The following is a 13,328-nucleotide window of genomic DNA, read 5'->3' as shown; positions in this document are numbered from 1 at the left end:
TGATCTTCAGCACTGAACAGAGGCTGTACCACAGAGGAGAAGCTACTTTTCACCGTTTAGATTGTTGTTGATCTGTAATTGGTCCAGGAGTTAAGACTCTATCATAAGAACAGGGCCTTGTCTGCTCCTTTAAGTTGGAGGAGCTAGCAAGGCCATCTAAATGCTTTTTGGTTTTAACCTGGATGTCATTTTTAGGTGACTGCCCAATTATAGAAAAGATGGAGAAAAAGACATGTGCCCTCTGCCCTGAAGGCCATGAGTGGAGTCAGATATACTTTGCACCATCACTGAATATAGCTGCTCATGAAAACTGTCTGGTAAGTTACTGGTAAATAACCTTAAAACTACATGTGTGGGGCTGGTGAGATGGCTCAGTGGGTAAGAGCACTAGATGCTCTTCCAAAGGAATCAGTTTCCTTTTCCAACACCCACATGGTGGCTCACAACCACCATGGAAGATCACTGATAGAAGATTATCATCACATAAATCATGTCTCCATGCACAAAGGGCCTTTGAGTTGGAAATGCTCCTTTAGGTTTATCTGCCACAGAGTGCTGAGACTCATGGGACGTGTGGCCACGTGGAGCTGTCAGATCTGTGCTAAATTAGGTATCATCTGTCCTGTATGTTTGAGTGTGCAAAACCTTCTCTCACATAAGTACAATCTAACAATCAAAATCAGACATTAGCATTGCCCAACTTTTTCTCTAAGTAGTTTTAAAAGAGCAACTTTTAATCACAATAAAGTACAACCTACCCATGCACTAAGCTTGCAACTGGAGCAGGGCAGCAGAAACACAGAGAGATCTTAAGTCCACATCATGGCAGAAGGACAGAACCACTTCCCAGGGCCATTTGCTGTTGTNCACATGCAAGGATTAATGTTCACATCATAATTTATCATTTTTATGAAAAATCTTTGCNTCTGAAAGTCTCACAACTTTTTCTCATGCTCTTTGGTTTTTGAGTTTCTCTGTGTCATTAACCTTCAACTGAAGGCAGGTAGATCTTTGAGGTTTATGTAACTCAGGAACTTCATCTGAAGCTAGAGAGCTGGTGGCTCAGTTACTGNAGTGCTGGGGACATGAGCATGAAGTCCTGACTTCCATCCCCAGGGCACAGGCGAACTTACTGCCTGCAGTCCCATGCATCCAGTCCCTGGCTGGAGTGCAGCCAGGAGGATTCTAGAAGCCTGCTGGCCAACCAGGTGAGCTGAAATTGTGAGCTCTCCAAGTTAGGGAGCAACTATCTCAAAATGTAAAGTAGAGAGGGGCTGGAGAGCTGGCTCTGTGGTGAAGCTGCTGCTGCAGACAAGACCCAGACTCAGTTCCCAGGAAACAGGGTTAGTTCACAAGCATTTGTAACTCCACTTCCAGGAATCTAATACCTTCTTCTAACTTGTGCTGAAACCAGCACACATTCAGCACACATTCGATACACATACATACATGCAGACAAAACACTCATTTTCATAAAAAAAATCTTAGAAAAAAGTCAAAGAGCTGTATAGAATGACAGTCATTAAATCTCTGTCCTCTACATACAGACACCGAACAAACACATAGATACATACATTCCTGAACATGAACACACGAGGATACACACACATCACAGAGAGTACACACACACACACACACACACACACACACACACACACACACACACACACACACACACACACACACATGCATATTTAGTAACATTTTAAAAATATTTCAATGTATGTGTGTACACATGTGTCTAACCCTCTGGTGCTGGAGTTAAGACAGTTGTGAGCTGGTGGCCTAGAGCTAGGAGCAGAATGTAGATCCTGTAGGAAAGTGGAAGGGCAGTACACATGCTGAAGCCCCACTAGGTTATAGTGAGACCCAATCTCAACAACTCACGAGTGAAGGTCTGCCACATGGTAGGCACAGTCCTTGAAGTCTAAGAAGGAGACCTGGAAAGCCATCAGGAATGGCCTCTGTCCCTTGCTTTGGTTTCTCTGACTGCATGGCTTCAGCCATTGCCAGAGCCTGCTCTGCATTCCTAGGCACAGAACAGTGCTGTAGGAGCCACTGTCTGCCTGGCTCCAGCATCAATAGAGATCTGTTACCCAGTACAACTGTGTCTGCAGACTGAGGTTTCTCACAGGAGTCCAAGGCTTGTGTCTGTTCATCTGCTGCACAGTGCTCTAACCATCGCCCACTCTGCACTCCTCTGCAGACCTTTTCAAAACCATTGCTGACTTGTGTGTGTCAGGGCTACTTTACACCAAATCTGTGATTTTTCCTGCAGCTGTATTCATCAGGACTGGTGGAGTGTGAGGCCCCTGANCTACCTAATACAGTTAGAAACTTTGATCTCAAATCAGTAAAGAAAGAGATCTGGAGAGGAAGAAGATTGGTAAGTTGACATGTTTTATTACTCATAAATTATGAGTCTTGGGGGCTACATTCAAAGGATAGTCTATCGTGGGCCTCGATAGAGGGTTCAGCAGTTAAAATTGTTCACTGTCCCTCGAGAAGACTTGGGTTCATTCCTGGTCACCAAATGGCAACTCACAACTCCTTGTAACTCCAGCTCCAGGGCATTTGACACCTTCTGCTGGCTTCCACAGGCACATGTACTAACATACTTGGTCTCTCAGATACACATACACAGAAGTAAAAGTAAAAAACTTTCATCTAAAAACAGAGTCTATGTTATAGCAGGGTTTGAGAAACGTGCAGAGCTGGAAGGTGGACTGTGAGACACTCCCTCAGCTGACACTGTCTGCTTACAGCCAACTGTCCCACACATCAGGAGAGCAGTCTTGAGATGCTTCTGTCTGCATGAAAACTCTGGTCAGACAGGCTGGAACAAGTCCTTACTTGTCATTCCAGCAGAGCAAACACCCATTTCAGCAGCTCAACAGCACCATCTAGGCTTTTCTTCTGCTCTCCTGCCCCAGAGCAGCTAGCTGGTCCTCTTGGTGCCACAAAGCTGCAGGCAGCAGTCAGAGCAAAAGGCTCCTTGACATGGAGTAAGATGCCTTCTGAAGGTCAAGGGTGACTGCATGTCTTTCTGCACCAGTTCTGGGTGGTTATCACTGTCAGCATCTGCCTTGGTGCTGAGGGCATAAGGGGACTCTCCAGGAAAGAAGGACGGGTAAGGCTGTATCTCTGAGGTCCACTGGGTCTCCTGGCTACATTTATAAAAGGCCATTTTTAGATGAGTAACGGGATGGCAAGTCTGAGTGTATCATGTCTGACCACACCCACAGTAAGGTGTCAATCACTAGAGACACCAGTATGTTCTTTTTTCAAATACTTGTACCAGCATGCTGCATGTAAATTCTCCTAATTAGAAAGTGGCTAGACAATGTGAACTCAAACACTTCTATCATTCTGTGAGATTTGCTGTTCACAGATGGTTAAGGAAGGGAACCATTAGATTGCAGAACAGAGGGTCTCATAGTGTGGGGCATGATGAAAAGTAAACACACATGTCGGGTGGTTCTAAGAACCACCATCCATACATTTATTTTCTTTGGTCATTTATAACTGTAATTTTGTCACTGAGCTGATCCTAAGCTTGTAAGCCCATCAGAAGTACATATTCCAATGGTCGAGACCCACAACTGGAGAACCACTCTTGTAGAGTTTGGGTACGTGGAAACAGCCCGGTCCAGAATGAGGGCAGCTGAGTACATAGAATATTGAGAAAGCAGCTGTTATCCTTAAGAGTTTCCTTGGACTTTCCTATTGGGAAACAGATACATTTGGAAGTGTGGGGTAACAGAAATGGATGTAAAAGGTGCATGAGGTGAGAGCTACTCACTGTTTGTTTTATAGATTCCAGGGCCACCAGCCCAAGGGATGGCTCCACTCTCAAGAGGCTGGGCCCTCCCACATTCTTAAGTAATTTTGTAAATTCCCAACAGGAATGTCTATAGCCTGATCTTCTGGAGTAATTTTCTCCTTTGAGGTCCTCTGCTCTTGGATGAGTAAACCTCATTGCAGAGTTGTCAGCAACTGTGGCGTGAGGGTGCAGGCTCATCCTTTTCACGATTCACGCTGCTCCATTGCTCTTCTACAATTGGATAGCTGCTCATGTATGTGCTGTAGAACGCTATCTATATCTTAATCTTGGTTTTTACCTACTTTTGACTTTTCGTTATGTTTCCTTATGTGTTATCATGGGATCCTTACTTGGGATCCCACGAGGACTGTCTCTTGCTCTATAGAGTGGGCTCATTGTGCTTGGACCTCATTTAGCCAAAGGATGGTGACAGTCAGACGTGGGCATGGCCGGTTTGCCCCTCACTATTATAGCATTAGATTTTGGTACTGCTTGAAGGGCCTCCTGTAGCCACACAATGCCTAATCACCTCTATACCACCTTCAGATAAAACGTGATAGAGACATAAAACCAAGGGAGGAGGGAAATATTGTATTCCGTTGTGCCTTTATTGTTTAGTGTCTACAAATCTGAAATGGTGCACTTTATCGTACAGGATCCTCAAGTGCTACTCCGTGGCACAAGCACCACCTCTCCAGGGAGGAATGTCGAGGAGGAAGTTGTAGCAAGTGCCAGCTGAGGTCATACACGCCTTAGTGACTAAAAAAGGAGCTGCTCTGGCCTGAGGCTCAAGGACCCCAAATCAAGTGTCTATCTAGTGATGAAGAAGCCTGACAGCTTTGCTATTTTTTTAAAAAAAGTCTTTATTAAAGGGGAAGACTGTTTTTGAAATCATCTAATGTTTTTGCATATATGTAGATCATAACACATCTGTCTATGCCAGGCCTTTGATTCCAATTGGCATCAGTTTTGCTGAAACTTCCTCATGGGTTACCAAATCTAATGCTTATTTAGTGTGGGTATGGAGGATATGCCAGAGACAACCAGGACAAAAACACATGGCTGCTGGCTTAAACAATATTCAATGGCATCCTTACTTTTTAGCAAAGAAACAGTACTAACTCATTGTGAATTATTCTTCTATAGAAATGCTCATTTTGTCATAACAAAGGAGCCACCGTGGGATGTGATTTACAGTCCTGTGCCAAGAATTACCATTTATCCTGTGCCAAGGAAGACCACGCAATTCTACAAGTTGATGAAGATCATGGAACTTATAAGTAATCAAGTAGCTTTAAAACACTATGGTGCAGGGTTGGGGGTGCTTAAAGCGTGGCTAGCCTGTGACATACTTCTCAATTCATGCAAATGAGTTTCATGTGAGGACAGGGTTATGGGATGCCAGTAGGAACTTCTCGGCTTCACATTTCTGCACGTGACAGGAAAAGGAACTACTCAAGGGCTTGACTTTCTAAATCTTCTCTGTCCTCTCTTGTTCCTGGGAGAGCCTCATTCCTAATGGAAGCTTGCATGTCCTACACGAGACAGGAGTCAGTCCAGGTCTGTTCTTCTCTGCAACAGGAAGACACCTTCCTTCACTCGCATCCTGACATAGAACTGAGGTTGTTGGAGTTGACAGTAAGCACCTCTAGCTGCAGAGTCATCTCGCCAGCCCCCAGCTTGTCACTGTTTGTAAAAGTTCATTCAGTTTTCAACAGGGATTTTTTATATTTGAATTACTGAGAAACCAACAGTGGCTTGTATTCTTACACTCACTTTTATTGTTTATGCTCACAAAGAGCTCGATTTATTAAGTCAGTCATTTTTAAACACACGAAATCTCTGCTGTAACAAGTTTTTATTTCTTGAGTCAGTATCTCACCGAGTAAACCAAGCTGGCCTTGAAATTACAGAGATAACTTTTAAAAATATGCTCATTAACCATCATGAAAATACTCTATTTTAAAAAAATTAACTGTTTCAGCAAGGAACGAGTGGGCTTCTCTGCTGTTATAAGTTTAATGTAAACGTTGTGGTTCACAGAATACCTGAGATACTTCACAAGGTGCTAAGGAATACTCGGAGAGAATGAACTCTACAAGGTAGCATCAGGTTGGGGGATGGGTGCAGAGAGGCCACAAGGAACACTGACTCATGGGAGGGGCAGAAGCAGGAAGGGGCTTCATCCTGACTTGAAAATTACTGACACTGGGCATGGGGAGGACACAGGTGAGGGAGTCTATCCTAATATTCTCTCTACTTCCTTTTGCATTACAAAAACTCACAGGCAAGCATGGTAGTAAAAGCCTAAAATCAATGTACAGGAGAAGTGAAGGCACAAATCCAAGTCCCTCTGGGAATGCAGTTGAGACCAAATGAAAGGTGCTCAGAGGTCCCAGGTCCAGAGGAGGTGACTAACCTGGGTGCTGCTGGGAAGGGCACGGGGGTAACTGGAGGACCCGAGGTCTCAAAGGGCCAAGGCAAAGACAAGCCCGGGCAGAGAAGTGCCCTGCAGCTCCTCACTCCTGTTCTCTAGGCTGCTATGCTGCCTTCTCTGTCTCTCAAGACGCTCGCCAAGTCCAAGTTCTAGTGAGGGCACATGCTGATCTGAAAAGTCATTCTCCACGGTGCTGCACGTGTGTCTGTGTGAACTGTGAAGATCAACAAGATTGTGGGTGGTCAGACTGAAGCTTCAAATCTTAGACCATAGTTCCTTAGATGCCCCTCATCACAGCATAGGAACTAGGACTGCTCAAAATAGTCAGCCAGCTTCACACCTTCAGAGACTGAAGTCCTCTTTCTACTGCTCAGAGGCCACAAAGACAATGGCCACCCTCACCCACACTGAATGTGGGTTGACAATTTGACATGGACTTGAACACAATTCTTTTTAAAAATGAATACTTCAGGCACTGTCATGGCATGCAGCTCTAATGCCAGCACCAGGGAGACAAAGGTTAGTGGATCTCTACAAATTAAAAGATTCAGTGATTCTTTGAACATCTGTATTTTCAGATTATTTTGCCGAAAACATGCTCCAGAGGATCAACAACCCACACAACGTCGTGAGTTTCCAAAGTGGGCTTAAAGAATATTATGTAGGCAAAATATGAAATAATCTAATTTCTTCTCATTTGTAAGTTCTCATGTACACTTTTTTGTGTGGATACCTTAGGTTACAGATTGTTGTAACCCACCTATGGATGCTTGGAACCAAACCTGGGTCAACTGGAATAGCAGCAACTGTTCTTTTTTTGTTTGTTTGTTTGTTTGTTTTGTTTTTGGTTTTGTTTTTCGAGACAGGATTTCTCTGTGTAGCCTTGGCTGTCCTGGAACTCACTCTGTAAACCAGGCCGGCTGTGAACTCAGAAATCCTCCTGCCTCTGCCTCCTGAATGGTGGGATTAAAGGCCTGTGCCACCTTGCCCGGCTGGTAATTATCTTTGAGAAGCACCCACTTGTTGAGGATGATAGGACTGCCCAACTCTTTGCCCATAGGTTTGTTTGAAGCCAGAATCTAGTGGTATGCCACCCCTCACAGGGACAGGTGACTTTTGTTCTATAAAGGGAATAAATGTCCTTACAACACAAAATCTGTGACAAACATGAGTGGCTGTCATCTCAAGCATTTAAAGTAAATTTTACAAAACCACATCACTTCAAACAGTTAAGTAGAGAAATGGCCGGGCGTGGTGGCGCACGCCTTTAGTCCCAGCACTCGGGAGGTAGAGGCAGGTGGATTTCTGAGTTCAAGGCCAGCCTGGTCTACAAAGTGAATTCCAGGACAGCCAGGGCTACACAGAGAAACCCTGTCTCGAAAAACCAATAAAAAAAAAAAAATAAGTAGAGAAATGTTTTCATTTTTGAACCATTTACTATTTGAGCTACAGAAAAATGAGACAAGTACGCTCACCTATCAACTGATAAAGTATAAAGTGACCACATGATGCAAATAGCTGTCCATTTCCTCCTAAAGATGCATTCTTTATTCTTAGATGCAGCTGTCAAAGCTCCTTTCCTTAAGAAATGCCAGGAAGCAGGACTTCTTAATGAATTATTTGAACACATCCTAGAAAAAATGGATTCAATTCATGGACGACTCATGGATGAGACTGCCTCAGAGTCAGGTACTGCGAACGGGCATGCTAGAAAACTCACCTCCCCACGCTTCCCCAGCCCTTCTTTAACCAATTCTTTAAGAACACACACCATGGGCTGGGAGATGGCTCATTGGTGAAGAGCACTTGCTCCTCTGAGAGGACCCAAGGTCGGTTTCCAGTATCTACATGGTGTCTCACTCCATAACTCCAGTTTGAGGGGAACTCCATACCCTCTGTCCTGTCCAGTTACCAGGCATACACACGGTACCTATGTGTACATAGAGGCAAAACTGTCATACACAACATAAAGTCATCTAGAGAATTGGAGCTAATCAACAAAACATGAATGATACAGATTCTCTAGTTAGAGCCAAAAATGCCCTGAGGCCAGGAGGTCTGTTTCCCAGAGGTGCACACAGCTGGATGGAGACATCACTGAAACTGATGTGCTAGTTTGGCTGGTTTTGTTGTTGTGGATACAGCTGTTGTTTTCAGATAGACTTTCAAAAACTTATGTTTCTTTTGTGTGTGTGTGTGTGGGTGTTTACATGCACATGGGTGTTCAAGTACCAACAGATAATAGAACAGTATGATCCTCATACTCAGCAACATGGGTGCTGGGAACCAGCCCCTAGGTCGTAATTTTGATGTGTCTCAAATTCTATATCTTAATAAATCTAGGGGCTTGCAAAAATTATTACAAGGGTGGCGAGGTAGCCCGGTGCTGATGTGCACATAAATCTTGCAGAGGACTGAATTTGGTTCCCCACACTCATGCCTGGCAGCTCACAACTGCCTGGACCAGAAGCTCCTGGGGATCTGACACTCTTATGGACTCTGAGGATACCTAACCCATGTACACACAGACACATGCACACACACACACACACACACACACACACACACACACACACACTCTAAAATAAATCTTTTCAAAAAATTACATATTACATTGTCCCGTGTCCCAGCACACAGATGCAGGACAGAGGATTCGGTTCTGCTTCCACCATGTGTGTTTAGGGAGTGAACTTTAGCAGTGAAGTCATCAGGTGGGTAGCAAGCAGCCCTCCCTGCAGAGTCATCTTGCCAAGCTATGGAGTCCTTTGGATCAACTGTATAGTGGGAGATTCTTTCTGAATGGCTCCTAGGGCATAGAAAATCCACTTACAGTGTGCAACTATATGGCTCCTGTGACCTCCCGTAACCTACAATTAAATGAGCTACAAGCTTTATACTTCCTTGTTAGGGGAATCTGTGTATTTCTCAGTGTAAGGGACAATGTAAAATGTGAACTTAAACATGATTTTCTCTATGACAAAACCAAATGATAAATTACCAGTAAACACTTTTGAGGTACCCATCTGTTACATAATTTTATTTAGTAATTTTCTCAAGACCAAGAATGCTCAATTTGGGGGTGCATTCACCCACATCACCTGGGGCTCCCTCCCCAGAAGTCCTGGCTGCACAGACAGTGAGCTGATGCTTCTCCTGGGTCCCTGCTGGGCCTGNACTGAGCTGCCCTCCTCTGAGCCTCCCCTCTTCCTATTGGGGTTATTTTCTCTCTCTCCCTGTGGGATTATTCACAATAAAGGTAACACATTGCTTCTCCCTCTAGACTATGAAGGGATCGAGAACTTACTGTTTGAGAGTGGGCTGTTTGAAGATACATTAATACAATTCCAAGAAGGTAGGTGATTCATAAAATAAGGAACAGTGTGTTTTAGAGTCACTTATCATTCAAATCAAAATGACAGGTAACAAAACAGTGAACATTTTTCTCAAAGACAGTTTTTGTTAAATTTGAAAAAGCCCATTACAGCAGAGCACAATACAGTCAGAAGAAAGACAGGCAAAAGTGTACTTATACACATACACAGGGATAGAGGATACACAGACCAATAGACAGACAGACAGATCACTTTATAGAAAATGCAGTACGTTGTAGGTGCTTTGATCGGAATGCTGTGATTTTCAGGTAGACACACAAATACTTTTGTACACCGACGAGATCCCTGAGAGGGAGAAACAACTCAAGTTCTTTACTCAGAGCACTTTGACCCTTGTACAGACTGGCTGAGGCTGGAGCTGAGCAGGCTTTAAGGCAGCAAGATGGAGGCAACTGTGACCCATCCTATAGCCTGTCTCCCTCTCCCTTGAAGAGATGTCCAATTCTTTTCCTAGGGTTATCTTCAAACCTCATGGCGTGAAGCACTGAGCACTAGAATTCTAAATTTAATCAAGGAAAAAAAACCACAAGTAATCAGGAAGAAGTTTTGGTGGTTGTTCTTCTTTCTCCCCCCAATCCCCACCTCCTTGTTTTTAATGGTACTAGGCAGACAGGAATACAAAGATCCAGTCTTTCAAAAATGTGATGCATTTAGCTGTGTGTTGTGGTGCACACCTATAATCCCAGCAGTTGAAAGGGTGAGGCAGGAAGATTGAGTACCAGCCAGACCTTGTCTGAAAATCATAATAAGCCTGCATTTATTATGGCCTCTTTCAGTACTAAACATGTCCATGTGCTGCACCTCTGGCTATGGGTGAGGGAGAGTCATACAGAACTGTATGAGTAGCTCCTGTCCCTTACTCATAACACACTGCCCTACAATGATCTTTTCTGCACATGTGCCTGGCAGTAAAACTATATGGCTGCAGGTTTTCCCTAAAGAGCAGTCAGGTTGCCTGTGTCACCTCAGTGTGCACAGCCTCTCTCATTTTGACTTCCTGTTACTTGTTCTCATTGGGACTATGCAATACTCAGTTTTAGTTCCAGAGAACTTACTTTAAAAATAACTTGATGTCTGTTAATAAAACTAGCTTTAAAAAAAAAAAAAAACAACCTCCAAAAGGCTGTATTTCCTTTGGACTTACATGTGTCACTTACCATGAAAGTTATGTGTCTGGAAAATGTCACACTGTGTATAAGAGGGGCACCTGAAGACACTAACTGATATAGTGTCATTCTGTTCTGGATAATTCAGCTGACTATTTCAAGCAAACTGCAGGTATGCAGTCATTCTGATAACTAAAACTTAAAGATTCAATCGTGAGGATTCTATACCCAATTAAAATCACCTTGGTAGGTTTTTACAGTCAACATTTTCTGTTCCTAAATCATACCAAAAGCTGAGATGTAACAATGTCCCTAGAACAAGACATGTGCTCTTGAAAGAGTTGTCACTGGGAGGCCAGCCTCATGCTCTAGTCTCTGAATGAATGGGTACTGTGTAACCTTGTTCTACCATGAAGGTATCAAAGTCACGTGACACATGCTGGTGTCCATCGTGAGTGAGGAAGGGCAGCAAGGACATGAACAGGCTGTCTCTTCAGACCACTCTGTCTTCTCATTTGAGGCTCGGTTGCTACAGAGTGGATATTTGAACCGAATCAGATTAGAGACGGTACACTATTCCTGACGAAATCCCTGCATACGCTGAAGCCACTTTCTGTCTTTTAAAGTAATCAAGAGGAAAGCTTGTGAATGGGAAGAAAGGCAAAGGGAGATGAAGCAGCAGCTTGAGGCACTTGCAGACTTACAACAAAACTTGTGCTCATTTCAAGAAAATGGGGACCTGGACTGCTCAAGCTCTACTTCAGGATCCTTGCTACCTCCTGAGGACCACCAGGTCAGATGCCAGGAGTCTCCTGAAGTGCAAGCAGGCCCAGGAGACAGCCTGTGACAGATCCACAGTGCCCTCCCGCTCTGACCTGCTACTGCTCATCCATGTTCCATCCCTGGCTGGGTGTTTCTCGTCTCCTCTCTTCTCATCTCACTTGTCCTGCTTTCCCCTGACAGTNAAAGCTGTTCCTCAGGAAAACTGGATCGGGCCTCCATGTTCTCCAAGGAGCGAGGAAGTCTTCCTGCCTACCTTGCCCACCCCAGTCAAGGGCAGCACCACCAGAGCCTTTGCTCAGCCTTAAGTGGAATCTTAGACCTTTCTCTTGCTTCTGCTGCTCCTGCAGGCGGTCTCATCATGGTCTCCTCTCAGTATTAATAACTCCATCAGAATAGAGCAGACTCTGTCCTGTGCATGGCTTGCTTTTATCCTGGATTTCTGTTCACTACATTACCAATATTTAGCACACTTAATAAATGCTTGTCAAAATCACTGTGAAGAGTCAGTCCACAGTTTATTTAATACAGTCCCAGGCAGCCCTCAGCTGTAGCAAGACACTATGCACCCTTCTGTGTTTACCAGTTTTGTGGGTCTTCATCAGACTCTTTAAAAGTGTACTTTTGGCCCCAGTCATTACAAGAGAATGCTTCATGTTCAAGACCAATTCCAGCTTTTAAATCTGGCTTTTTTGATTAGAGCACCATTGGGAATAGGGGATGTGGAAGACTAAGACTTTCCCTACCTGACAGTATGCATCAGATCTGTTTGCCCACACTGCCTCTAACCCTTGACTCCTCTCACATCCACATTTCTCATTCCTCCCATGATCCTCTGGGTCACAGTAATTCACCTGACAGAATGGGATTGAGTTGTGTCTTAGCATGGTGTCTAGTTTGTAATGTGTGCTCACACACACTTGTGAAGGAATCACTCCTGGTATAATAATGTGGGTACCAAGGCCTGCCTAAGCCACTTCAGGAGGGATCAACTGGGATGACTGCCATCTGAGCACCCGTCAGAACCAGCTGCGACCCTTTTATGTCATTGCTTCCTATGCTGTTTTACATACAGCTAGAATCTCTTCATCTCAGTAAATTATATGGCACAAAAAGCACCACGTTTGGTGTTCATAACGTAGATGTATACTGGGAAAATTGCTAAAAGAAACCTGCTGTGTTATTACTGAAAAATGAGCCAAATAATCACAGCCATCACCTCTCTCTAAGGGAAGTGTATGGAGGAGGCTCAGGGCATAGCAGAGGGCACCGTGGGTTCAAATGTTAGGGATCTCACACATACATCCTCATTGAATGGTGCGTTTTTTATTTCCAGACCTAGAGCCAGGTTCATGTTTTTCCCTATTGTACAGAAAACATCTTCAGAACAATTGTTCGTTGGGTCTAATCCATTTGGTTCCATTATATGAAAATACATGCTGGTGAGACAGTCAGCACTTGTCACCAATCTGATAACTTGAGTGTTTTGCCAGAACCCACACAGCTGAACTAACTTGTACCAATTGTCCTGTCACTGCCACAGAATGTCATGGCACATACACCCTCTCATGTACAAAGGTAGTTCAAAAATTCTGCAAATATTCCATTAGAATATTGGTTAGCCCAATTTTCACAACAACTGGTATATCTCACAATAATAGTGGTTGCTAACTTTTCATTTTTGTTCATTCTTTTTCCATATCAACTCTTTTAAAGATATATAGTTCAGTAGCATAAAATATAGCCAAAATTATTACTCATTCTAAACTACTTCACCTTGTGAAACAGAA

The 13,328-nt window shown here is 43.8% G+C and overlaps 1 protein-coding gene across 1 annotated transcript in view; it reads left to right on the top strand.

Annotated features, from left to right (window-relative positions):
* LOC110325764 (PHD finger protein 11A-like) overlaps positions 1-12,031 on the top strand; it is a 142,843-nt gene extending 130,812 nt beyond the window's left edge. Inside the window, exons 2-9 of the mRNA XM_021203869.2 lie at positions 196-317; positions 2,279-2,386; positions 4,970-5,103; positions 6,839-6,888; positions 7,818-7,949; positions 9,541-9,612; positions 11,385-11,551; positions 11,722-12,031. Of these exons, the coding sequence (XP_021059528.1) occupies positions 219-317; positions 2,279-2,386; positions 4,970-5,103; positions 6,839-6,888; positions 7,818-7,949; positions 9,541-9,612; positions 11,385-11,551; positions 11,722-11,937 (978 nt within the window). The 5' untranslated portion in view covers positions 196-218 and the 3' untranslated portion in view covers positions 11,938-12,031. The remainder of the gene's footprint in view (positions 1-195; positions 318-2,278; positions 2,387-4,969; positions 5,104-6,838; positions 6,889-7,817; positions 7,950-9,540; positions 9,613-11,384; positions 11,552-11,721) is intronic.
* Positions 12,032-13,328: the final 1,297 nt, after the last annotated feature.

The sequence above is a fragment of the Mus pahari genome, chromosome 8 (genome assembly GCF_900095145.1).
Source record: "Mus pahari chromosome 8, PAHARI_EIJ_v1.1, whole genome shotgun sequence".
In the NCBI taxonomy this organism is placed as follows: domain Eukaryota; kingdom Metazoa; phylum Chordata; class Mammalia; order Rodentia; family Muridae; genus Mus; species Mus pahari.
This window is presented reverse-complemented; position numbering and strand designations above follow the sequence as displayed.